Below are 27,719 nucleotides of genomic sequence, written 5' to 3'. Positions count from 1 at the left end.
AGCAGACAGAAGATATTAGAAACACCAATCAAGCAAAACACAGCAAACTCCAAGACCAGTAAACACAGACCAAGACTCCCAACCAATCAGGATGAAGAAAAATCATTCTAACACAGCAGCAGGCTAGCACCAAAGTTAAAACAGAAACGGCTGTGAAAGTCTGACTCACAGACGAACACAATACAGAAACCTGATGATGGCAGATGAGATTCTGCCGAAATGTCGCTACAACTTTAAAAGCACAGCTATAATGACGTGAGGAAATACCCAAACAAATACAAAGAGGCATATTTAAATGCAACCTCTCGCGCACCAAGCCCAAAGTTTCTGAGCTGTACATTAAAAGTGTATTTCACATGCTAGTAAGAATGGAGCAGATATTTTCTCTCTCTATATATATATATTTACTAAGTAATTTTAATAGCTTTTAAAAGATATCTGCAAATATCCTCATGTAACTGGCAGTTCAACAAAAGTACTAAATAATAACTCCTACTAGAAAATAAAAAACACAATTTAAATTATTTTAGTATTATAGTCATGTGGCAGAGTCATTATGTTCAAAGCTGTTTATAAGATCTTTGGAATACCGAAGAAGCTCTTTCACAAGTTTCCACACACAGCAAAGACTCTAAAAAGATTATGGTATACAGAAACCAATCTAGACTCTTAGATTTTATATTAAGAAAAGCAACGGAGAACTTATTTCCGTACATGCCATGTTTTTTAAGAATTTAGAAATTCTAAACAAAAGGACTTCAACTGATTTTCAGTGACTTATAACATTAATTCTGGAAACATGTTTGTGAATTGTCCTCATCCATACCCCCATGACAGAGACTGGCTGATAGCATCCAAGGATCCAAAATAATTTCCTTTATTTTTGACTGCAGAACTTTGGTCTTGAGACCTATTTACTTGCCTATTTTCGTTGTAGATCAGAAACAGAAGTGAAATAACTAATATAATTGAAATCCAAAACTTATTTTCTGTGTTCTCATAATATTTAGTAATGGAAGTAGGGGCATTCTTTGTTTTGATAGGTAATTGTCTATTCCTCCTTCACTTTATTGGTTACTACCAAAAAAACTTAGTGAAATAGAGGTAGAGAAAAGAGATATGAAAGTATTATGCTTTGCTAATTTTTTCATCACAAAGATTTTGCCAATGAAGCTGTTACTGCAGTACTAACTTCATACAACACAGTACCTTTTGAAAGGATTAGAGCTTCAAGGAGATTATTTATCTCATTCTTCTTCATAATACTTTCCTCTGTATGTTACTTAAATTACTTACATCATGAATAGAGTCCAGGAGCTTTGTCAGTTGATAAAATCGCTGCCAACTTTGCCCAGAATTGTTTGGATGTTTAGTTACCATTTTTCTAAGTTCTTTAATGTAATTTGCCCTCATTTCTTCAAACGCAGCTTGGCTCTTGAGGCCATCCTTGGGAACTACAACAAAAGGAAGTAAAACATGCATTATTCAGCCTTTTGTCAAATGTAAAAGAAAACTTGATTGTTGCAAATAGGGCCAATTCTTAATGACCAGAGTCAAAATTTCTATATTTCTATATTTCTTGTGCATTTTGTATGTTGGCAACTGTATAAATCCTTTAGTTTGTACGAAGTGTTCTGTATAGATTAATTTATAGAGATAAGTTAGCTGGGTTATTTAATAACAGAAGACAAGTTTTAGGGTTTGCCTGCTCATGCTCTATTTTACACACACACACACACACACACACACACACACACACACACACACAGAGAGAGAGAGAGAGAGAGAGAGAGAGACCACTTAGGCATGATATATCTTTTACAATACCAAATCTTTTATAATGTTCCTAAACTTTAGTAACTCTTATTATATTCTTCTTTATGAAATCATTTCCAGTACGTACAATTACTTTTGGAGTAAAATTGCTAACATTCTTAAAGGTGGAAGAAACAGTCTATTAATAGTTACATCTATACATCGTACTAAAAATAATACTTTTGAACCAGGATTATTTTGCAACTTAATTTTTTTTAGGTTGCAAATATGGTACTAGTGGAAATTTTACTTTCATTTATTTAGGAAATTTAAAGACTGTCCATCTCACTCTAGGTAGTGTACTGTCAAAAACATTAAAACCATATAAAAATACAATATCTCAGTAGTCTGAAACAGGGATAAAATAAAAGTTAAAAAGGTGGCAAGGACTTTAAAGTGTTAACCAATCACAAGATTGAGGTTTTTCTGTGAACTCCATAGAAGTCAGCAGAGCCAGGCCTTAAAACTCTTTTAAAAATCCAGGACAGTGGGCCGCACTTCACTGGTGCAGGGAATACCAAAGGGGCAGAGGCAACAGCAAAGAAGGCTGTTTTCTTGTACCCCACCAGTCAAAAAAATTTAACTGATGGGATGTGGAACATACCTTCTCTGCCTAACTGGGGGAAGTGATTTGATGTAAATGAAGAAAAGATAGTTGTTCAGATAAACTGGTTAAATTTCTAAACTAATCAATTTATTAAATATATAAAATCGAATTATTCACAACAGAAAAAAAATGTACAATTTTTCTTTTCCTGAAATACTTCATCAGATTTGCCATTTTCTTCTTTTTTAAAGCATTTTCATGTTATTTTCCTTCCCAGAATGGTAGTGCCATTATTCTGGCGATGTTTAAATAACTACCTGCAATTATATGGCACATTGAATAGGTTACCCCTAGAGTGCATACAAATATCTTTCAAATTAACCAACTTTGATATACAGTATCTAGTTGGAATTATTTAAATGTCCTCTCAAAGATTGTGTACTTTTACAGCGTGGTAAATCAAGATAAGCAATATGAAGCATTAAGATTCCTCTCTGCTTTTTATAGGCCCAAGAACATCCTCTAATAACCATAACCATACATTTAAATATACAAAGTCTATAAGCATTAGGTAATGTTGAACTGACCAGATGAAGGATATCCAACACCCACTCCAGCAATTTGTTATGCTATCCTACTCATCACAGTTTCCCCCCCAATACTGTTAATAGCAGTAGTTAATTAGAAAATTGTTGTATTTCGATGCAAATATTTATTTATTTATTTACTTTGTCAAACAATTATTAGATAACAGGTACAAGTATAAACATGGTTATAAATACATGAAATGGATACGAATAAGGGAAAAAAAGAAACAATAGGTCAGGGACGGTAGGCACGTGCGCTTATGCATGTATGCTGCTATTGGGTCAAACAATTGTTTTAAACTTAGACACAAGTTTCAACCAACATTCTAAAAATCAATTTTGAAATAATACAGGTTGAATTGAATGTTTTATTTGGCCAAGTTTGATGAGACATACAAGGAATTTGTCTATGATGCAGAAGCTCTCAGTGCACATGCTTAGCAACAAAAATAATGATGTTAATAGTAATATCAATAAGAGAGGGAGTAAAGATGATAAGAAGAAGGATATATATGTGGAAATGAGTACTTAGTACAGGATCAGGTAATGATATCAGAAGCTACTTAATAGAAAGTATTAAGAAGTATAATAACACTATTCTCACACCTAGGTTTCATATTCTTTTGTGTGAACCTCAGTGATATAAAAACTCTGAAAATCAATCCTCCTTTTGGTGAACTTACAAAAGACAGCTTGGAACTAGGAAAAGTAGAATGATGGAAAAGATAAATTCTTGCCTTGATCCAAAATAGCTTATCTTATATAAAAAGTCAATTACAATGTTCTAAAAGTTAGAGGCAACCCAGAATCACCCAGGATATTTTTAGATTACTTCCAGTTTCATGAAGACAATCACTGAAGACAATCTCCATGGTATTATTAAAGACTTCCAAAGAAACCTCAACCAAATTTTATATGAGCTTCAAGACCTTATCAATACTGTGCAACATAACTTCAATAGAATATATTTTCTGATGTTCAATTATACAAAGAAATTACTTTTATCTTGTAAACGTGCTTATTCCTAATTCAACATTTTTCTGTCATTATCAACTGCAAACAAAACCCCATATATAGATGGTGCTATAGTTTCTTATAATTAAGACAAATAATTTGCAACTTCATTGAGTATAGGTTTCATGTTAAAATGATCTAAAGGGAGAAAACTCGTATTAAAAAACAAACAACATATTATAGCATGGAAGTTTTACTTTTGTTCATGACTTAGTGCTGGAGTATGGCATCTAAAAATCCATACCCCTTCTCATTTTTAATTCCATATTATTCAATGAATACCCCATGAGATTGTTTTAAAGAAAAGCTGAACTTTTTAAATAGTATTCCACAATGATGATGACATTAAAAGAGAGATTCAGAAGCTCAACAGCTGTTCCAAAACAGCAATAATGTTTTGAATGTTTATCTAAATAATTTAGCATCTGGAGGCAAACGAATAGCTGGTTGGGGAGCTGTTGTTAGATCATTTCACATTTTGGAGAAGATGCTAATGGTGGTAAATGGCACTTTATACATTTAACAGGAATCTATATGGACCAGTCTTTGGGAAGGGAAGGAGAGTCTCTGAATTGGCAATTTGAGAACAGAAGTAGCAGTTAGGTTGCAGGGATACTTTTCTGAAGGAAGGGGCAGCGTATATATAAGGAAACACTTTTGTATTTACAAGCATTGTATAGATCTCAATGAGGGTATGAACTTGTTGTTTTTGTAAAAGTCCCTAGGCAGTGACTATCAGAATGGCAGGTTTCTTGCCTTTTTAATGAGTCTAGTTTCTGATTTCTGATTATTCTACTATTATTATGCTGTTACAATTGGTTTTGGACAATGGGAATAATCTAATTACGGAAGATGCAGGAAGGCAACTTGCACCTATGCAGTCTCTGAGATCAACATTGTTTCTAGCAATGGTTCCACCATTTTTGATGTGTCAGTAAGGAGAGCTGTACAATTAATTATCTTGTACTCTACCAACCTCACGACATCATAAAAAAGTTGGGCTGTCATATCATTTTCTGGCCTTTTGTCTCTTTTTTGCTCAACCAAGTGATCTTGCTGTGTGATATATTTTAACTAAGGTCATACTTTTATTGTTGACCTATAGAATTGAATTGAATTTTTCTCTACTCTACTATTCATCATTTTAATTCATTACTCAAAATGGTTTATATGGAAAAAATGGTTTGAACTATTTGTTATCACACACACGCACATGCACAAGTTGACGTGTGTGTGTGTGTGTGTGTGTGTGTGATAACAAATAGTTCAAATCATTTTCTCGTAATTGGGGTAACTGCCATAATCCTGACACATATTCATACATATATGCACACACACACACACACACAAACACACACACCAACAAAACTGAATCAAATTCTGTGTTTTTTAAATGTGATTAAAGAAGGATAGCTCCTCCTATTTCTACTAGTCCATTGATGGTTCAGTCAGCTGGGAGATGCATATAAGTTTCAAGTTTAAACAATCAGACATTAAATATACAACTCATTTTATAAATATGTTTATGTTCTATATACAATTTAGATAAAATTTGTACAATATAAGAGTGGAATGATATTGTGTATATTTTAATAAAGACAAATCTGTAAATTATTACACTAGCAGCCACAGAATTAAATATGTAAAAACTGATCATCAGAAACACAACTGAAACTCTACATTTTGGGACATAAGCCCACTGACTTCTCATTTTGATCATTAAATTTGGCACTTAGCTGTCTTTCCTCTTTTGTAGGATGGAGGGGAAAATTGATTGAGATATAATGAGTGGTTTCTTCTATGCTAATTGAAAGAAGTTTCCTTCCTGTGGCTACTATTCAAGTTTTAAAACAGTATCCAGAATCACATGATTAAACAACCACCAATTAAAACAAGCAGTTGTTGTAAGTCCATATCATATGGTAATTAAGCGAATTACACAGTTGTAAGTGCAAACCCACTCTCCAGAATTTCAAAAGCAAAAAATGCTGTAAATTGGCAAAAAAAAAAAGAGTTGCAAATAATGGTCACAGGACCATGGCCTGCTGCAATTGTCAAAAATGTCAGCCAGTTGCCAAACATCAAATATGTGGTCATGTGGGGTACTTATGCATCATTTTAGCAGAGCCCAAAGTTTTACTCGCCATGGAGCATTATTTCTGAAGCCACTCTAACTCTGAACAGCAATTCAATTGACATTGTAAGTCAATGACTACCTTGATGTATGTGGTGTACATGTAAAACAACTTAAGAATACAGAAAATATACAGCATTATTCAAATATTATATGTGCAATTAAACCATATTTATGCTTACTAGGTATAATTCCTAAACATATGGAGAAAATATCACAAAATACCCACAATTTACTAAAATTCTCGTACACAAGGATGTAAAGAAAGATCTACCACAACACTGGAAAAATATGTTACCAATGATAGCAGATTGGGAACTAAAAATATAAATATGAAGTAATGGAAAAATTAACAACATATATTCTGAAGTTTTACTGAAGTTCAAGCAAATATAAGCAAGAATATCTTCCTTGCATACTATAGAGAAGCAAATATAAATATGTTTTAAGGAATTTTTAAAGAATTAAAAGCAGAAATGACAAAATGTTTTAAATGTTCATATATTTTGTATGTCAGTATGAGTACAGCTTAAGGGCAGTTGGGAAATTAAGATTTATTTATATTATTTTAAAAACCTCCCTCCTCCCTTTCTTCCTTTCTTTCAAAATTTGGGGACTCAAATCCCCCTTTCTTTTCTGACTTGGACATTTCTTCTTTCTTTTAAAACAGAATTTTATTTATTTATTTGTCAAAAGCTTATAATATAACAGAAACAAGAATAAACATAAGTTTAAATACAGGAAATAGGAATTCATAATTGGGGACAATAGGACAGGGAGGGTAGGCACAATTGTGTGCTTATGCACGTCCCTTACATATATTTTGAATACTTTGGATAAAATTAAGAAATGGCTTTATTAAGCTTCCTTTCCTTAACTTTTGCCTGCCCTATATCAATTTAATTCTGAAAGTAATTTATTTAAGGTTATAGTTTCAAGCAAAGGAAGCAGGTCCTGATATTTTGCTAAACTTTCAATGTTGACACCAAGCGTGTTAAATCCTATCTATGAGAAGTGTTTCTGTCCTATAAATACTGTGAATACCTTAGCTCACCAATTATTTTCTTACAAGGAGGAAAACCAATTATAAGGAATATATCGTAATTCAATATATAATCAAAACTATAATGCAGTATTTCTCAGTTTTGGCAGCTTTTAGATGGGTGAACTTCAAATCCCAGAATTTCTCAGCCGTCATTAGACTGAGGAATCCTGGGAGTTGAAGTCCACCCATCTTAAAGCTGCCAAGGTTGAGAAGCACTGCTATAAGAAGTAGTAGAAGAGATTTATTTATTTGTATCCCTCTTTTATTATTTTTACGAACAATTCAAGCCCATGGACATTTTCAGCACACCTTCCTCCTCCTATTTTCTAACAAAAACTACCCTATGAGGTGGGCTGGGTTGAGGCAGAGTTAATGGCCCAAAGTCACCCAGTTGGCTTTCATGGCTAAAATAGGACCAGTATATCAGGACATTCCAAAGGATAAATTTTAACATGTAGATTATTCATGAACAACTCTGATAAAAGTAATATTGTAAAGAAATTGTTAACTAAACAAAAAGTTTTTTTACTAGTTTATATGGCATATATATAATATTCCTTGTAATTTGACCCAGTTTCTATGTGCATTAGATTAATAAATCGACCAAATCATACCACAAAATTAATAAATGGAGGTATACTGAAAAAGGGAAAGCCATTTGTTATCAATCATTTCCTAACCCTTCGGTGGACCATTTTGAAGATCATCTTTGAATATAAGATTGTCACAAAAGCAAATTCATATATTTTCTTTAATATGAAAAACCCACATTCCACATATGTTGGAGGACATAACTGAAATTGTGAAAGGATAGTTTACAGATTCTTTAAATATGGCTGACACGATAATTATGATTACTTGCAATGTGCCCATTAAGCAGAAAGTAAACTATTCTTCACTCATATTTATATATGTATGCATGTACTCTGTGTGTGTGTGTGTGTGTGTGTGTGTGTGTGTAGTTCAAGCATATATGCAAACTTCCAAACAAAATACTGGATTGCAACTTCACAGTTGTGTTTTAGTAATAACATGTATGAATCTCACAAACATTTCTAAAACAAACTATAATGCTAGACTTTACTTTGAGGCATACAGGGTTTCATTTTATAAATCAAGCAAATTAATCTTAAAGAAATGAAAATTATCATGCCATGAACAGAAACTGGGCATGTGCCATGTTGAATTCAGCTTTAATACACTTAGGGCTTTAAAAGTAAAAACAAAAGCAAATTTATGCTGTACAGAAGAGTTAACACCATCTTACTGTGGGCTGCAAATTATAACAGGATTTGGTATATCACAGTACTGAAGCTAAGATGTCTGTTCTCAATTACCAGCCCCTTTTAGGAGCCTACAAACTATAGTTTGAACGAACTTCAAAGTATCACACTGTGCATTAAAGTAATCAATCCTGATTTTCAAAAAATGCTATAGATGTTAAGCCTAAAACACTAAAGGGCTCTCCAGTTCTTAAAACCAAAATTCTTCTTTTCTTTTTTAATTTATTGGATACTGATTTGTTAGTTATTACAATAAAATACAATATTATAGTATTTAAAAATTGTGACTGGAATCATCAAGAAAATCACCTGTGCTTAACAGCAACAAAACTTTCATTATGGTGTATTCTTCAAAGCTAAGCTGCAGACGAACAAACTGAAGGCTGATCTGGTGCATTCCTTGGCATAATTCGAACATTGCAGATTGCCGCATCCTTTCTCTGTAAAAGACAAGACACAGATTTGCTGAAACTTTCAAATATTTTATTGTTTAATGTTTTGTATTGTGTTTCTGATATGCTCTAGTGCCCATAATTGCTACAGTGAGATGGATGACCATGTACATCAAATTAATGATTTATTCTAATTAAGATAAAAATAATTTATGCTGTTGTCATCAATAGGCAAAGAGGATATTGCATTTTCTCAATGATCATTTTCATCTTATTAATAACTGTATAGACTACACTCAGAGATTGGTTAACATGATAAAACATTGACTAAGTACGATCCTGTCAACATTAATCCTTCATAAGTATCAATGGATTCTCTTTAGAGAGAAGCATGAAAAAGCTTTTCTCATAAAGGTAGCTAATATCTGGCAGGCTGCTTAAGTGACTCAGAAACATTTTGAATGAAAATATTCTTTTTGATCCTGTTCAATGCAAATTTAATCCCAGGTCTGGAATAGCAAATGCTTTGGGCACTATGTGGGAAAATTTTTATCAAAAGAGAGAGAGAGAGAGAGAGAGAGAGAGAATGAAGAATCAATTGAATCTACAGTATGTTTGGAATAAAGGAATTATTTCACACTGCTTCTATTCAAATACAATTGGTCACTGGTTGGTTTAGGAAGATTAAAGTGCTGTTTTTAAACAGCAAGGGACTATAATATGAGATTCATCAAGATTTTATTTTATTCAATTTAACATTTTCTCAAAACCACTATTAAGAGTTTAGGTGGGTACAAACTGAAGTTCATGTAATGATAACACCCAGTTTGAGCTTCCCTTTTCAACAAATCAGGCTGAGAGATATTGGATGTCGTTAACTGACTATATAACAACTAGATGAGATTATAGAATTCAGAAAACAACTAAACAAACATAATCAGGCAGAAAACAAAATAATAAATCTTACAAATATGATACGGCCCTCAGAAATGCATCATTGAACACATTAACTCCAAGCCCTAGATCTTAAAGAGCTTTTCAGAACAGCAGGGAAAAGGGCCCTCTTTTAATCTCTGGTGCAACGAAGGGCTGAGCAACGAAGAATACATTTTTCTAAGGCCCTGAAAAATGACAAGGTTTCATAGAAAACACCTGGACTTCACTTGCTCTGCCAGGACATACAAGCAAGCAGAAGAGAACTGGAGATCAACAATCCTACGGATAATCAGACCCTGGGTCACCAAGGGCTTAGCAGGTAATGACCAGCCCCATGAATTGCACTAAAGAAGCCCACTAGCAATCAATGCTGCTAACATAGCAGTGACATATGGGTATAACATGTGGTGCCTGTTACTGCTTATACTGATGCATTTTGTAAGTGTAGCTTCCAGATAATCTTCAAAGAAAGTCTTCTGTAGAGCACATTGCAATAGTCCAATCTAAAGGTGACCAGATTGTGAGTGACCATATAAAAGATCTCTCTAAAATAAGCAGCAACTTGTACACAGGATGAAGCTGTGTAAATCCTCCTGGCCACAGTTGTGAGTCCAGAGGTTTCTCAACTTGGGGACCAGCCTTAATTGTGGAGGTGCACCACCATCTAAGACCATATACCTAAACTGGGAAGAAGGGAATAAATAACTAAAGACATTTCAGTCTTATTAGGACTGAGCCAAAGTCTATTTCTCTGAAAACATGAACATCCTCCAGGCACTGGATTAATACATTGACAGCTTCACCTGTTAACCCCAAGTTGAGATTTAGAGTATCATCATTACACTGAACAAAGAGATAAAGTCATACAACTGTTTCATGTAGATATTAAACAGCAAAGGTGAGAGTGTTGAATCCTGAAGGATCCCACAGGTTACCGACTAATGGGCATGCCCTCCTCTTCTCTACCCATATAAAGTTTAATATTAAATTCATTTTTCTAGCTAGAATTAAAGCTCACATATACAGATGCCAATTATAATAGAATTATAAAATAAAGAGTATTTTGATTCCATAGACAAATAATGAATTGTTCATCAGCAAAAGCAAAGGAAAAACAACAAAATGAAATAAACCGAATTCAAAGGTTGGCCTTTGAGTCAAACACCAATTACACCAATTCATTGATTTCTGCACCACCCTAATACAATGTGAAAATGTAAAGGCAAAAGAAATCATATGAGCTATTTATTTAGAAAATTTATATTGCTGCCTATTCGCACATGGCAATTCGCACATGGCAAATCAAGCTTGCGCTACATATATTCTCTTCTACTGGAACATCTCTAAGCTTTCTGCACTGGAAGTTTCAAGTGAGTAAGTATTTCTGAAAACTAGGAAATAAAATTCTTGGATAAACATGTGTTCAAATAGAATAAACAATATAAATATATTTGCTGTTTTGAAGAATTTGTTAAAATGTAGTTATCACTTCCTGGGTGGAACAATGAAAACAAACAAACAAAAACAGCTTACATTTGAAGTTTGGTAGGAGACAACTTCAGAACTTTCACAATTATCTGCATTGCTTATTCTCAAATGAGGATATTGTTCTACATTGAGTTGTGTCATATATTGAATATATTCAACTATAGATAGAATGATGTAATCTTGACTATGCTTTCAAATACTAAAACTATTTTTTATCTAGAGCTAAGAAAAGATGTAACATTACATTAGTTGGCATTAATCATCACAGCAGCTTAATCTGCTGGCTTTTCTGTAACATGTAAGCCTTTGACCTTCTTATCTTCCATCCTTCTTCAGTTCTGTTGAGAGCTTTTTGCACCACGTACAACTGCCACTGCTCTATCTTCAGCCCACTTCTTCAGGTAGCAACCAAGAATTTATTTTCAGCAGTCTTATCACTTGATCATGAACTAACCTATTAAGTTTTATAGTCCAACAATCTACCTTCAACACCAAGGAGTCAATCTAATCTGATAGCAATCAGCTACATTTCCTGTCTTTATGTCCCCAACAATTCTTTTTTAATAATCCTGTATATGTGAGTTCATTACCCTTTTTCTGTGCCTTATGAAAATCTAAATTATCTTCTGTTCCCAGCATCTTATCCATAACAGAATGTGAGTTTACTACTTTTTAGCTTATTCACATGAAGAATAAGCATGATGTGATGGTATACTGTAGAGTGCATTATATAATGTACTGAAGGATACAGAAACTTGGACAAACAGATTCCAATTAAAAAATTAGCAAAACCGAACCACTGATAAATCTTGAGCCAGGTCCTAATTTGGAGTTGAGATGCTGTTGCACAAATAATTTCTGGCAAGGTATTTCCTAATATTCTTTCTAAAGCCTACTGTTCTGACTTGGAGGAGTTGCATTACATTAGCAGATTTTCCTGGTATACTGTAATTTGCCAGTGGTGAATTTGCCAATCTTGGTGTTCTCTGGTGTTCTCTGGCATATACCAAATGTCCTACATGGTGTTGGGCTATAAGCACAACCCCTACCTGTGGACGTTGGGCCTTCATACCACCCTCTTGGAGTCTGTTTCTGACTATTTGAGCAGCCACATGCACATTTGTGGCCCACAGGAGGTCATTTTGCAGGGCTCTGGCAGTGCTCCTCCTGTCCCTCCTTGCACAAAGGTGGAGGTAGCGGTCCTGATGCTGGGTTGTTGCCCTAAATGTGGAATTCTTCAGTATGGATAATTACACAATACTCACATATCAGAAGGTAAGCAAAGCAATGGGTTAGCGGCGCTCCCCCCAGTGTTTAACTGTCCAGTAATTTTGAGATTGAGATGAGGGTTGAGGGGCATTGTGAAAAATATCAATTAGAGGATGCTTTGCTTTGCAGCAAATCAATTAAAAGAATCTTAGCAGACACAGTAGAGCGTGTTGATAGGTAATTTACTGAAATCAGGAACATGTTGGGGGCCCAAGCAGAACAAATATAGTTTGATAGTGTGAAATGTTAGAAAACTTCTGCTAAGCCTATTCATTCTGTTTTCACTGTATTTGCAACTATCCTTGAGTGATAATGAAACACATAAACCTTTAGATTCTAAGAATGCTAATAAAAGCAAAATTCTTCAAGCTAAGTCTGAGAGCATTTGTTTGACATGGATAGCGACTCTACGGGTCGCAGACAAGTATTGGCTTCTGATAGTAGTTCTCTCCACACATCCAGCCCATCCACACACCCAACCCACAATACAGTAATTCAGGTCATAAATTCTTATAGAGATCTCAATGCAGGTTGAACAAGGGCACTGTAGCTCTTCTCCTCTGTATATCATGTTGTGTGATGCCATATGATTTTCAACAGTGATGAATCTTCTTCTCTATAAGTGAACTTTTCCACATGAGCTGGGAATCTGCATTATCCAATTTCTAGCTCAGGTGGAAGTCTTCATGTATACAATTGCTCCCTACTACAGATAACTATCTTGTATTCATGGAGATCAGCTCTTTACAACATCTACAACTGGATACTGAATAACTGGAGAAATGCCCATAGTTTTCCTATGTTGAATTCTACATTGGAATGTAGCCCTTCATCATGACTAAAATAAAGAAGAAGAGGAACAAAGGAAACATGAAAATTCAGCTGAAAGCATTTGGTAAAAATACAAAGAAAGAGGAATAATAAACCTATGGCTATATGGCAAAAATCAATACAGTCAAACCTCAAAAATTTGTTGGCAATCTGTTTCTGTTAAATTTTTCATTGAAAAAGGAATAAGGAAGATCTAGTGAACTAGATCGCCAATAGGGAACAATTGATTAAAGAATGAAAGCAGGGCAAACTTAAGAGGAATTGACTACATTATCTTGGGGTTTGCCATATTCTCAAAAAAGAAACTGGAGCATAGCTGTACACGCATCCAAGATTTTAAATAAGGCCAATTTCATTAAGTTTATAGAATTATAAATTGAGCCCTTATGGAAAAAAATCCAAAAGAAGTCTAGGAAAGTTGATGACAGGATATAGGTAACTGTTGTTCTACTCTTCATTAAAAAAAAAGAAAGAAAGAAAGAAAGAAACAATATAAACTAGGTCAGCTTGACAGTGACACTGGGCAAAATTCAGAAACAAATCATTAAACAATTAGTTGGCGAGAATTTAGAAAGAAATGCATTTCTTGGCAGGAGCTAGGAAAGAATCATGTCAAACCAACCCGATCTCTTTTTCTCTCTCTCTTCCCACCTTCCCTTGTCTCTTGGTAAGCAATTTAACTGCCTGAGAAATAGAGTAAATGCAGTATTTTATTTTTTCCTTGAATTATATATTTAATTGCTAACGCTTATGGTTTTATTGTACACCATCCACAGTCACTTTTTCATGAGATGGACAGTTATATAAAGTTGATGAATAAATAAATACAGACACATCAGTAAAGCTTGATAACGTCTGCCACTTGTACTAGGGAAGAGGGCCCTGTTTTAGCTACTTTAAATTGATTCAGAATTGTTTTAATAAACATATAAAATGTAGATCAAATTATAAGTTAAGCTGGAGGGAAGTGTCAAATGGTGAACTGTTAAGATTCTGTTCTAGGTCTTATGTTGTTCAACATATTTATCAATGACCTGAATGAGGGGTTTGGAAATATTAGTACCATATTTACAGATGACACAAAGAGAGTGGGAATGGAAAATATCATAGAAGGCAGTATCATGTTGCTGGAGAAACCTTGAATGGTGGAACAGTGCCTGTTGTAGGCAGTAATCAGTCACTATTAAATTTGGTAAGGATAAATGTAATGTCTAATATTTAGATAAGAAAAAGCAGAAGCATAAATGTAGAACAGAAGATCATACATGCAAAACAAAGATCCAAATGGCTTTTTGTTCAATAAGAGACAACAGTGTAAAGTAAATGGTAAAAAAGCAACTGTAATTCCAGGTTGAATCCACAGAAAAAAGATGTCAAAATCAAGATATGTCCATTGATCAAATCCCATCTATATTGTACTGAGTTCTGGCACCTCGTTTTAAAAAAGACATTGATGAGATAGAATATATTCAGAGGAACAAAAAAGTTTTTAAAGGATCTCAGAGGAAAATCGCATTGGGCATTTTTAATTTAAAGAAGAAGCCGTGTCTAAAGGGCTATAACTGAAGTATCCAAAAGAATGTTGTCCTACAGAATAGAAAAAAAATAGTGACCTTAAGTTACAGAACAACATATTTCAGCTGGACACCAGGAAAAAAATTCCTAAAGGACAAGTAGTTCAACAATGGAATCGTCTGCCTTGGGGAATGGTGGACTTTTCTTTTTTTGGAAAGGTTCTTGGATTAGATAATTCCAACAGCTCTTATATTCCAAATTACATCATTTGAAACAATCTATGCCTAACCCCTAAAATAAGGCACACTCCATATATTGAATACAAATCCAATAATTCCAGACAATGTGGAAAATGGTTATAAATACTCCAATTAAATTTCTACATCTAGACAATAAAAATTTCAACCTTTATACATAGTTTCAGCTACACGTTTAAATGTATAATTTATATATTTATATAAACTGTGAATTTGAATTTGTTTTCTCACTTTTAATCTAATATCTTAATCAAATAACAATTTGTTCTCATCTAGACATTGGCAAGTCCAAAATGATCCTTTAGCTCTCTTGGGTCAGACTTTACCCCTTTTTTAATATCATAGAAAGAGTACATAATCAGAGATAAACTTTGGATAGCAGCTAGCAAGTTTTGAACATGTAAGCATAGCAAAAAGGTTACTAGTTCTCTAGATAGTCTTTAAGCCCCTTTTTATAATTTTCAGTACAAATTCAAACCAATTAAATCAAAGAAAGAATTTCCAAGATGTATTATGGGTCAATTATTTCAGTATTTAACTGAAAAAGGAAATTAAATAACAAGCTCTTTTGTACTTCTAAAGATCATGTTATACCAGATATAGAAAATGAGCCCTGATTTTCCTAACATTTAATTGACATTTGCTTTCCTGGACTTTAAATCCATTTTTCTATTACCTCTATCCTGAAACAATTTTAATTTTGTTAGACTACATAGAGCTACTCAAAACAATTGATTAGCTTTATGGAGATTCTCAGTCATCCAGATCATAGTTGACTCAAAGATGCTCCCCCACCAAAAGAAAGGAACTGGATTGTTTTTTATTTGAGTAAAAAGAAGACATTTCACTTCTTATCCAACAGCCACCAGCCGTTGTCTTCTTTTTCCTCAAATAAAAAACGTCCAGACAATTGACTAGAATCAACTATTTAAATTAGCTCACACCTCAATATTAACTCACACCTCTCCCCACCAGAGTCAATGGAGCTATCTATTAATGTTGTTATTTGTAGTGGTATTTGTTACAGTAGTGTTTATCAAATTATTTTCATTAATAAGTGTTTGAGGATAAATGAAAATCTGAAAATTCATCAATGGGTCAATGAGATGAAAAGTTTGGGGACCATTACCCAACAGAAACCCTTGAAATCAAGTCTTAGGGGACCCCTGCATAAAAATATGAAAACTTTATAATACAATTTAGTCCCAACCTACAATGTTTACAACACCAAACAATAGCCTGACAGATAAGCACCAGCATGTTAAATTATTCCCACCATCTAAGCACTAGCAATATGTAGCACAAAAAGTTCAAAAATGATGCTTTTTTTGAAATCGTGCTAGTTTGCAGAACATCTAGCAATGTCTCAGGGAACTGTAGATTTCCACAGAAACTCAGTTGAGAAAGACTGATCTAGATAATATGTTGCTCTGTTACTTTTATAAAAAATAGTGTGACAAAGAAACAAACTGGACTTCTGGTACTGAGACTTGATTCCTAGCTCCAATAATCTTCTAATTATTTAAGTACTTTATTAATAACTGGCAGGGCACAACCATTGGAGATTCAGGTAAGTAGAAGGGGAAAAAATTAGTCATGTATTTTCACATAATGTAAAATTTCATTTAAACAAAATTTATTTCAATCCAGTGCAATTAATATATAACAAATCTCCAGTGTCAGTTTAATTTGATTGCACCAAGTAATTCTTAAAAGTATGATTGAGGGGTTTTGAGTTTTCACAGACAGCATCTAAGGAACTATTAAACATATTCTGCAAGTAACTTAGTTTATTTGCTTTTCTTCTCCATACTTAGGGCAGAAAAGGTAGTTTAATAACCTAAAAAAATTTCAAGAATAATTTGCAATATGACATCTGTTGCTGCTGTTCCATTAAAAAAGAAAATAAATAATTTCATCAAGCTGGCTCACTTCTTCACATGAGCTTCAGCAGTGTTTTTGACTTGAATCCTTGTTTTTATGGTACAAGCATGGCTAATGTAGTCAAGATTTTATGTTTTTATTTCGAAAAAGAAAGAGCCCACAGCAATGAAATAAATGGTGTTTACAATTATTGCTGTATGATATAAAAAGGCTTCTTCCAAAATTAGTAACTATAATTGTAATGAATTTACACTGAGCTCCTGTGTACTCCTAACAAGAACAATTCCTCTCAATAAATTTTAAAATAATAATGTAAATATTTTCAAATTGTGTAAAAGTAAATAAATATATTGAATATTCTTTTTCTTTAAGTCATGTATTAGTTATCTGTCAAAGCCAATTAAATGTTGAAGCTTTGGAAGCACATATAATGACAGATGCAAACTGAAGGGCAAGAAAAACACATGAGAAAGATGTTTCCATAGGCTCATTTTCCAATATTTGTATTCCTTCACAAAGAACAATGGTTACCAAACTTTTTCAGTCCACTGCCCCCTTGGTGCTACAAACTCTTCCTTGGTGCCCCCCATCCAGGGGTGGGATTCAAATTTCTGTGGGCATGGCCTAATTTGAGGGTTTGGCTTGCTAGGCATGTGACTGGCTGGGCGTGGCTTGCTGGTCACGTGGCTGGCTAACGTGGCTTGCTGGTCCATGACTGGGTAGGTGTGCTTTGGTGGTCATGTGACTGGGAGGGTATGGCCAGGTGACTGGCAAACAAGTGGTCCTCACTTAATGGCCGGTTGTTTAGCAAGTGTTCTTATTTATGACTGGCCTCCCCAGAGATACTTGACCTGTTTTTCGAGTTTTGACAGCCATGCACACACACACACACACACACTCCCTTCTAACCCTGCTGGAGCAGGTCATTGGACTAGAATCGGCAAAGCATCTCTGATTAGATTCTAGTAGTGAATAAAATCTAATCAGAGATGCTTTGCTGATTCTTGTTGATTTGTTTTATTTGTATCTCTTTATTTTACGTTGCTGAATTGCATTGACATGTGAGTCCCTTCTTGTGCACAACCCAGAAGCTTTTGTGATTTTTTTGTGATTCTTTGCAGCAAAAATTATCAACCTCTGGCTTTGCTCTACTTTTTAAACATGCCGCCACTGCCCCGTTGTAGGTGCCGGCCCTGCAGGTCCACCCTATTGAGCCCACTGCAGGGAGGGACCTGCCCAAGCAAGTCAAGTCAATGGGGTGAGCCTGAGAGAGGGAAAGAGAGAGAGAGAGAAAAGAGAGAGAGAGAGAAGGAAGAAAAGAAAGAAAAAAGGGAAAGAAAGAAAAAGGGACATAGAAAAAGGGGGGATGGAAGGAAGGGACAGAAAGAAAAAGAAATAAAGAAGGAGGGAGGGAGGGAGGAGTAAGATAATGAGATATCTATTCTAGTCCAATCACCTGCTCCAGCAGGGTTAGAAAGGAGTGTGTGTGTGTGTCTGTGTGTGTTCTCCTTGTAATTTCAGTACATTTTGATTTTGACTTCTTCAGAATTGGCACTGTAATACATTGGGCAAAAGTAATTTTTAGGGTGGAGATCTGGTCCAATGGATCCTGTTTAAAGTCTCAACAAAATGTGAGAGCTTCCTAATAGTCTTGACCATGTTTTGTCCACAAAACCTTTAATAGAAGCCAAAGATGTTTCACTGTACTGGCAAAGATGTTTCAATGTGGAAAAGTACCTCAGTCTAAACTAGGCCTCATTTCAAACTGATGCATCAGGTCTCTCTCTCTCCCCCCTCCCTCCCTCCCAGACTGGCTTTGCTCTACTTTCCCAATGTGTCTGTGGGGCTGGCACTTCAAACATGGATGGATGGATGGATGGATGGATGGATGGATGGAGAGAGAGAGAGAGAGAGAGAGAGAGAGAGAGAGAGAGAGAGAGGTTGGTAGGTAGGTAGATTGGTAGATAGCTAGGTAGGTAAGCAGGCAGGCAGACCTTTTGGATGAATGTATGGATAGGTAAGTAGGTAGGTAGGTAGACTGGTAGGTAAGTAGGTAGGTAGGTAAGTAGGTAGGTAGATATAGAGATCTATATTGGTAGATAGCTAGGTAGGTAGACAGAAAGACAGGTAGGCAGTCAGGTAGGTAGGTAGGTAGGTAGGCAGGAAGGCAGACAGGCAGACCTTTTGGATGGATGGATGGATGGATGGATGGATGGATGGATGGGATAGATAGATAGATCTATATTGGTAGATAGGTAGGTAGGTAGGTAAACAGAAAGACAGGCAGGCAGGTAGGTAGGTAGGCAGGAAGGCAGGTTGACCTTTTGGATGTATGTGTGCGTGTGTGTGTGTGTGTATGGATGGACAGACAGACAGACGGAAAGTGACAGTGGCGGCACTTTGGGAAAGTAGAGCAAAGCCAGAGTGGGAATTGAAGTCCACACAAGTTTCCAAGGTTGAGAAACACGGGCTGAATATATCAACCCAGCCATTCTGGTTTAGAGTTTAGCATGCTGTTTGATTCTGGCTTAGTCAATAAACCATGGCTAAGATCTTCCTGCTCCTTAATGCAGCTGCTTCTCTGCCCCTTCTGCAGCCCCCTGCCCCAATTCTTTCTTTGGCATCCAATTTTGCAATGCCAACCTCCCCGGGGCAGCTATGCATCCAATTTCACTCTCTTTGCTTCAACCCAAGTCCACTTCCATCGGGCCAAGCAAGGGGAGGTACTCTGCACATGCTCAGAGACTCCTAACTTTGGGTAAGCATTCCACCCATCTTTACGGTCCGCCTAGGAGGAAGAAGCAGGCAGAAGCAGCCCAGACCGGTGGAGGCGGAGGTGGAGGGAATGATCGCTCGGAAATCAAGCAAGTAAGCAAACGCAGGGATCGGTCAAAAGAACCGGGCTGCAGAGGGAGGCGAAGTTCTAAGTCCGGGACGGCCACACAGAGCCGAACCGAACTGAGCCATGAGTCTTGGAGAGCCGGAGCTGCACCCACCCACATCCTGCATGCAAGCCCAGCTGGCTGGAGAGGAGGAGGCTGGGCGGATGCTGCACACTCCCTTGTTTTCCTCCAGGGAAGGGGGCCCTAATGCCGGACCACCCACCGCTTCCACTGCGCGCCTTGGGAGGGTTTTGTTTTCGGGCCTTCTGATGTGCCTCTGCCGCTTCCAGAGGAGAAGGCAGCCTGCAAGCTAAAGTGCCCCCTTTCTGCTACCTCCCACCTTTCCCCCCAAGCTTGGCAAGGCTCACTGTGTGCAGGTTCTGCATTTGAGGTGCTGGCTACAGAGCGATGAAACAGTCAATGGGCTGCATGGGCAGCAGTCAGTGAGCTTGCGCAGCCGGCGCCTCGAACACCCTCTGCCGCCTCTTAGTGCCCCCCTGCCAGCCCCCTTGCCTCTTACTGCCCCCTAAGGCATCCCACTGCTCCCCCAGGGGGTGATACCGGCCACTTTGGGGACCACTGACATAGAATATGTGTATCACATTGAGGGAGAACTTTATTTTATAAACTTCATGGGCAAAAAAAGCATTTATTAGATAACTTACTCATTAAAGACCAAGTCAGGAGCAAAATAGAGAAACTGGCTGTTTGTATGTCTGTATGATCTCCAGCTCAAGGCAAATGACGATAAACACATCCAAGAATACTGTATTAAAGTAATTTGGTCCTCAAGAGGCAAGTTTCTAAATCCTGAACAGAGAAAGAAAATAAGGATTAGTAAATATTTAGCAGTAAAAGAACTCCTTAACACCCAGAAATACAAACACTTGTAGATTTAGTCATGTCAGGAATCATAAATTCTAATTTTAAAACTTTTCCTTATTGATGTGAAAAACATTTCCTCATGAAGCCTCTCAAAGGTGCTTTTTCAGGAGGCAACTGGGCTTCCTTGTTTTTCTTTTGAACAAGAAAGTCCAGTTGCCTCCTGAAAAAGCACCTTTGGGACAACCATGACCTGGATGACGGAGAATCTGTTCAGATTCATGAAACCTCCTATGCATGGAACAATCTGTGTTTCAGGCCAAACAATTTGGGGAAGGATCAGGAATAAGCCAGGCAGTTTGGCGATAAACTACAATTAAGGAAAGGTTAGAAAGGAAAAGCATTAAAAAGATATGGGGAGAGAAGTTGGATATGTGGTGTTGGAACTCAGTCATGACCATTGTTGATGTCCTTGGCTTTATCTGCAACATTTAAAATCCACCTCTTTTGATCTTCTCAGTATTTTCCTTTCCATACCTCCCCTTAGCTGTCATCAAGGTTCTTGGAATAAGAAAAAGAAAATGCAAGAAAGATAGATTGTCTGCATCTGACTGGAAATTCTAAAACTGAAGCCAAAAATATTGTTGATAACATGTGTAGGATAAGGGGAGGGAGGGATGGAAAGAAAGGAGCTGAGGAACATCACCTGGCAGGCTGATGGACTGGCCATACAATGTGGATGGAAGAGAGTGATAAGCTGTCTATTGGTCTATTCTGCCATGTAAGACTGCTCTGAATTTGTTTGAACTAAAATAAGTAACCACCAAAATATTCTGATTTTGTTCAGCTCACTGCAGCTGGCTCAGAAAGATTTGCAGAATTTAGGAAATGCAATGAATTCTATTTCATGCACACTCCTACTTCACGTCTTAAAAAATTACATATGGAAGATACCTCATAGTTTCTTATTGGTAAGAGAAACCTGGTCAACATATCAGATTAGTACACTGTTACTTTACAGATTTCTTCACAAACTCTGGCTTCTATAACAGAGCCCTGGTTTTATGAGCTATATTTCAGGAAAAGATCTGAAAACTGGTGTTTATGCTCAAACACACATGAAAATATAAGATTTATTCTTAGAAGGGCCAAGTAATGTCTGTTCACATTGCTGTATTTTTGTGTTCTAAGCAAATGTATAACTTGTATAACAACAACAACAACAACAACTTGTATTTTGGAAATACTCTTGAGCATATATCTATATTTATGGATACAGTAGTATCATGCAGGTAATGTATCCTTTTTCTAAAACCTCCAGATATTTTTAGATTATATATCCTAGAATGCCTGCACTGAGAATTTGGAGTCCCAGCCCGCATGAAGGAAAACTATACCTATGTTTTCTAATGATGAATGCGTTCTTGATACAAAAGAAGTTCTAACACATTATTTTGAGCAAAGCATACCTTAAACTCAGAATGCCTATATTAAAAAAAAGTAAGAGTACTCTTAACAAGAGTTTCATTACCTGGGAGGATCTTTGCCCACTTTACCACCTGAATCATCTGCTTGCCAGCCAGACGATTTAAAGTGGACAGCAGGTGTTCCGCTGTGTCTGGTTTTGAACTATCATATCCTGCATATACAATTTCAGGTTCGATATTTTCTAGAACCATCGCAGGCGAGGGTGTCAGTGCTGGTGAAACTGCAGATAAGTGAGGAACAAGTGCTGTGTTCACAGAAGGTTCTTTTGCTGGAGCAATATATGTAATCCCTTCTTCTGGGCTCTGTGGTGGTTGTTGCTGCTGCTGCTGCTGAGGTGGCTCTTCATGGATACCTTTTAACTTGCCCAATTTTTTCGACTTCCGCGCTGTAGCAATGATCAGAAATAAAATGGGGTAAGAATGTAGTTGCATCATACAACACCAGAAAATATCCATCTTTTTAAAAACTATGTAAAATACACAAATAGCACAGGGAAAAACTAGGTCAATAATTGAATAATTATATAGTAATATATAATTGAATAATTTTATTTATACATACATACATACATACATATATACACACACATACATACATTCATACATACATACATACATATATATAATATCAATAGCTGTTAGATTTATATACCGCTTCACAATGCTTTACGGAAGGATGGAAGGTTGAATCAACCTTGAGCCTGGTGAGATTCGAACTGCCAAACTGCTGGCAGTCAGCAGTTACCAGAATTAGCCTGCAGTATTGCTTTTAATAACAACTGAAGCAGCAAGGCAAGTATTTAGAAATATATTTTGAAGCAGGAAACTGCATAGAGATGAAAGCAAATTATAATAGTATTTCCCAAGTACTAGGTATCTCACATGGATTCAGCAAAGCATGATTATTCTCTTAAATGCATGCCACCATCGTAAGCCATTTAAGTTTCCCTAATCCTAACCCTTTATTAACTGAGTCACTTATTATTTTCTCACTCTTTTGTTTTGCAGTGTTCTCAGCTAAGCTTTTTCTCAACTAGTTTTGAATTTGCACTTTATGATTCCTTTAAAATAATTAACAGAAATATTGTTAAGTGCAGCAACCCAAGTAACAGCTACCAAAATTATACTTTAAAAAATTAATCTTTATTTATTTATAACCTGGGTCACAAACTAAGAACTTCCAATATTTTTTTCTTTTAAACAAAATTGCATGTATTCTGCAAATATTACTGTACAACATGGTGTCAAACTCGCAGTGTCATGTTCCTGTCATGTGATGTTTTGAAACACTTTTTTTTCCCATTTGCAGAGCTGCGATGGGCAGGACCTGCATGTGACGCATCTGGCCTGCTGTAGACCAAACCAACTGCATAACTTTTATTTTCCTGAATGGCAGACTATTTTATCTAAACCCAATTACAATAATCTAGACCAGAGGCTGCACAGAAAACTTGAAAATAAAATAAAGAGAGGAAATGAAAGGGGACCAAATCAGAAAGGAATACAAGTTGGGAGAACAAAGGAGGTGCCTGTTAATTGGATAAGTTACGTAATACAATATATGGTTTATTTAGACACAGTACGTATAAAACATTTGACAAAGTATCCCATCACATACTGATTAGCAAGCTACTTAACTGTGAACCATATGGCATAACAATTAAGTGGATACATATTTAGCTCAAAAGCCCTTCTCCATGGATTCTCATCAAATTAAAGAAGAGTATCAAATGGAGTGGCCTAAAGGTCATTACTGGATAATTTCATTAATTAATGGCTTTGATGAAGAAGTGGAAAGAATGCCTATCTAATTTGCAAAAATTGAATGAAATAGAAGAAAAAGAAATAAAATTGATAGGTCCAATAAATGGCTAAATGTAAGACTGAAATTTAAAATGGACATGCTCAATATTCTTCATTGAGAAAATAAACATCAAATACAGAGTTACTGGATAGGAAATATCATATGGTAATGATATTTTTAAAAAGATTTTTAAACAATAGTTTGCTACAATACCAGTTTGGCACAAATTTTGTAGCTACTGATGGCTACAAAAAATAATAATAAATTTTAAGTTTCACCAAGCAGTGATACCCAAATCTTGAAAAATAATTTATTTTCCCCTTATCAAAGTTTATTGGTGCAATGAGTGGTGCCAAGCACCATGTTCTATGAAAGATTCAGATAAATTGGACAGAGCAATTGAATTATAAGGGAACAGTAACTGATTTATGAAGGGGAACCAAAGAGGCTGAGTATTTTCCCTCAGGAAAAGATAAGTGAGAGTAGATATAATAGCCCTCTTCAAATACATGAAAAGGAGTTGAAGAAGATCAAGACCTATTTTATCTTGTTCCAGAGTAGAGAGCACTGAAAAATGGATTTAACTTCTTGGAAAAGAAGTTCTTTTTGAATGTTAGAAGAAAGTTCCTAATGGTAAGAACTGTTCAACAATGTAAGCAATTACCCAGGGAATGGGCTCTCCTTCAGCGGATGTGTTCAAGTAGAAACTAGGCAGCTGTCTCAAGACACTTTAATTTTGATGCCTGCACTTAGTAGAGAAGTAGACTCAGTGCCTAAATGGCCCCTTCTAACTTGAGGATTCCAAGATATATTCTTTTCATTATTATGATTCTGGGCACAGTCAGCCAGATGTTTATAATGGATTTGGCATTTTTATTAACCTATTCACCAAACAGACTGCTGGTGTAAAGGGGGATTTCTTACAATTAATTATTAGTTATTTATTAACATAAGTTTATCTGATAAACATAAGTTTATCTGAAAAATTAACATGCACTTTGACTTTACAGAATGTGAGCCTCTTTTCACATTGTATAAGCTTTTTATTTAAATGAAAAGCAAACATAAATGTAGATGTTTGTATGCATCATTATCCATTCACTCTGGAATAATATAATTATAATATCATTCAATTAATCTATATGATGAAAATAAACTGATTAACCAGACTCATATTCATATGAAATTTATACATAATTGCTAAATGTAAACTATTTTTATGTATTAGCATATTGTGTCAATATGTCTAGAAATACACTTTTAAGTTATTTCAGCAAGCTTTCTGAATTTTAAAAATCATACCCCAAGTTCAGCAAAACAAACAGATCTTTTATTATATCCACCTTCACCCCACTTTCATTTTCCAACAGTGTTTCTCGGGCTAGCTTATGCATTGTAGCCAACTCTCTTGCTAACTTTGTTCAACCAATTTTGTCTCAACCAGAGCCAAGAATGGCCCATTCTCTTTTCAACTTGCTGTCTTGTTGCTTCCACACCCAAATGTTCCCTTTGGCTGAACTTTAAAAGTCCTAGAAACCAATCCCTATTTTTCATTCTAGACCCTAGATTCTCTTGCTCCACTCCTTGATTCCACCTCTGTTACTGAAGAGTAACTTTTATTTTTTATTCTACAATAATAATGATTCTTTTATCCATTTAAGCCATCTATAGTTTAAATCCATTACAACTTCTCATGTCTGAGTGATATATAATAAAGTGCACTTTGCAGAAAATGCAGACAAAATATTTTCTTTAGAGCTAAAAGAAACTTTTACAATAAGTAACTACTTATTACTACAGTTACCATTTCTGTGCTGCAAAAATATAGATTACAATTATTTGGCACAAGGAGACATCAAAATGGTATCATTGTCAACTATGGCTGTGTGATCATCTGGAATTCTGCAGCATAGACATAGTAGTACAATTCGTCACAGTTTTTGTGCCAGACTAAAAAAAACAACATTCTAGAAACTTTATTATTTGAATTACAAACTGAGAAGAAAGTACAATAGATTGGGGGGGGGGGGCATCAGCTGTTGTTATGGAACAAAAATGAATAGAAAAAAAAATAAATTGCAAAGAAATGAAGAGATGCTTGTATGTTTCTGTAATGTACTACATGGAATGTCAGAGCATAAGAATAGAAAAGTACAACTTTTTGAAGAGACACTTGAAATCAATATGTGTTATTTTACATAATTCAGTTATAGTCTGTATTTACATAATTTTGGGTAGCTGCTTTTCATGGCAATGTAGGAGATGAACCATGTCAAATTATGGTGGCAAAAGCCAGAAGTTGACTATGATCATATCTGGCTAGAAATTTTATTTTAAAAATATAAGCTTTTATGAGCTGTTAGTGAAGTCAGACAGAGCTTATTAATGTTAGGCCTTTTAATAAAATGTGTTAGAATGGTGCTGCAAGAATCTCTTCAACCTTAACGAATGTTTGTGTGAAGCAAACTAAGGAAACACCATCCATCTCTTTTGTACACCACACACTCATGCACATATGGAGAGAACAAATGCTACAATGTAACTTTCATCAGTCTGATGAAGCTTTCAGATTCAATTGCTGCTTTCATTTTAATGGGCAATATACATTTTCCCCTTCTTCTCTTCTTCTGAAGGATGTCTTATACAAAAGCCCAAACAGAAAAGATCCAGAAGTGAGGACATTCTGCATCTCCAATTTTATTCAAGTTTTTAAGAAGAGATTGGACCACCATTTGTCTGGAATAGTACATGGTTTCATGTCTAAGCAAGGGGTTGGACTTGAAGACCTCCAAGGTCCCTTCCAACTCTGTTATTCAATTATATTCTATTTTTAATGGGCAAAACTGTAATTATCCAGTTCACTTTGAAATTAAGTCCAACCTATACAAGCAGAGACTGAAGCACCTCCCACTACTGGGTGCTCTGAACAGCTCATGGGAGAACTTTAATTATACAGTTCACTTTGAAAAGGATATGTGACTAAAAGTTATGCTACTTATTTAACCGGATAAATATGAAATAATATAATTAAAAAACTATCAGAATAGTTATGCAATTAAATTATATTTTCCCATATGTTTACTATAATTAGTTTTTTTCTAAGCTGGAACATAGCAGGAGATCTGACAGATAACACATAGTTTTTCTCTGGTTAAACCTGATATTTTATTGGAATGTTTTCACAGCATTACCACAAAAACAATAATGCAAGAAAAAAATCCGTCCAACATAACCCATCCCAATACTTCAGTCCAATTAGCTGCCTGATATTCCACTAAAATTTCAGTCAACATCTAACTCATTGTTCTTATTCTGAACTATTACTTATTTTTTTAAAAATGAGAATGACAGTAAGATTTTATGACATTTTATAGAATGTCTCTTTCTCAGTAGAGGAATTCAGGATAGAGTTTCCAAGTTCATCCATCTCATACTGGTTTAAAAAGAATCGGGTGTAACATATATTTGCCAAAGAAAAAGAAAAAGAGAAATACTAGAAAGTACTAATACTCATAGTTTACTTACCTCCTAAATTCATTCCAGCTTGAAGACACTTCTGTAATCTGCAAGCTGGACAGTTTTTTCTTCGAATTTTGTCAATTATACAGTCATTCCGTCCTGCACATAAATAGTTGTGCTGCCCTGCAATAAATAAAAGACAGAATATAATAAATTCTATTTTAACAATATACAGTAAATAAACTGTCCACAACACACTCACAGCTCT

The 27,719-nt window shown here is 35.5% G+C and overlaps 1 protein-coding gene across 4 annotated transcripts in view; it reads right to left on the bottom strand.

Annotated features, from left to right (window-relative positions):
- Positions 1-27,719, bottom strand: part of NR3C2 (nuclear receptor subfamily 3 group C member 2) — a 145,130-nt gene that overhangs the window by 14,448 nt on the left and 102,963 nt on the right. For all 4 annotated transcript variants that reach the window (XM_026698132.2, XM_026698129.2, XM_087936058.1 and 1 more), the window contains exons 4-8: positions 27,518-27,634; positions 22,233-22,574; positions 20,545-20,689; positions 8,735-8,865; positions 1,297-1,454 (exon numbers count right to left, since the gene is read on the bottom strand). In XM_026698132.2, coding sequence (XP_026553917.2) covers positions 1,297-1,454; positions 8,735-8,865; positions 20,545-20,689; positions 22,233-22,574; positions 27,518-27,634 — 893 coding nt within the window. The remainder of the gene's footprint in view (positions 1-1,296; positions 1,455-8,734; positions 8,866-20,544; positions 20,690-22,232; positions 22,575-27,517; positions 27,635-27,719) is intronic.

This window comes from Pseudonaja textilis, chromosome 6 (genome assembly GCF_049901715.1).
Source record: "Pseudonaja textilis isolate UNSWEBS1 chromosome 6, rPseTex1.2, whole genome shotgun sequence".
Taxonomy (NCBI): domain Eukaryota; kingdom Metazoa; phylum Chordata; class Lepidosauria; order Squamata; family Elapidae; genus Pseudonaja; species Pseudonaja textilis.
The sequence above is the reverse complement of the archived record's forward strand: the minus strand, read 5'-3'. Positions and strand labels throughout refer to the sequence as shown.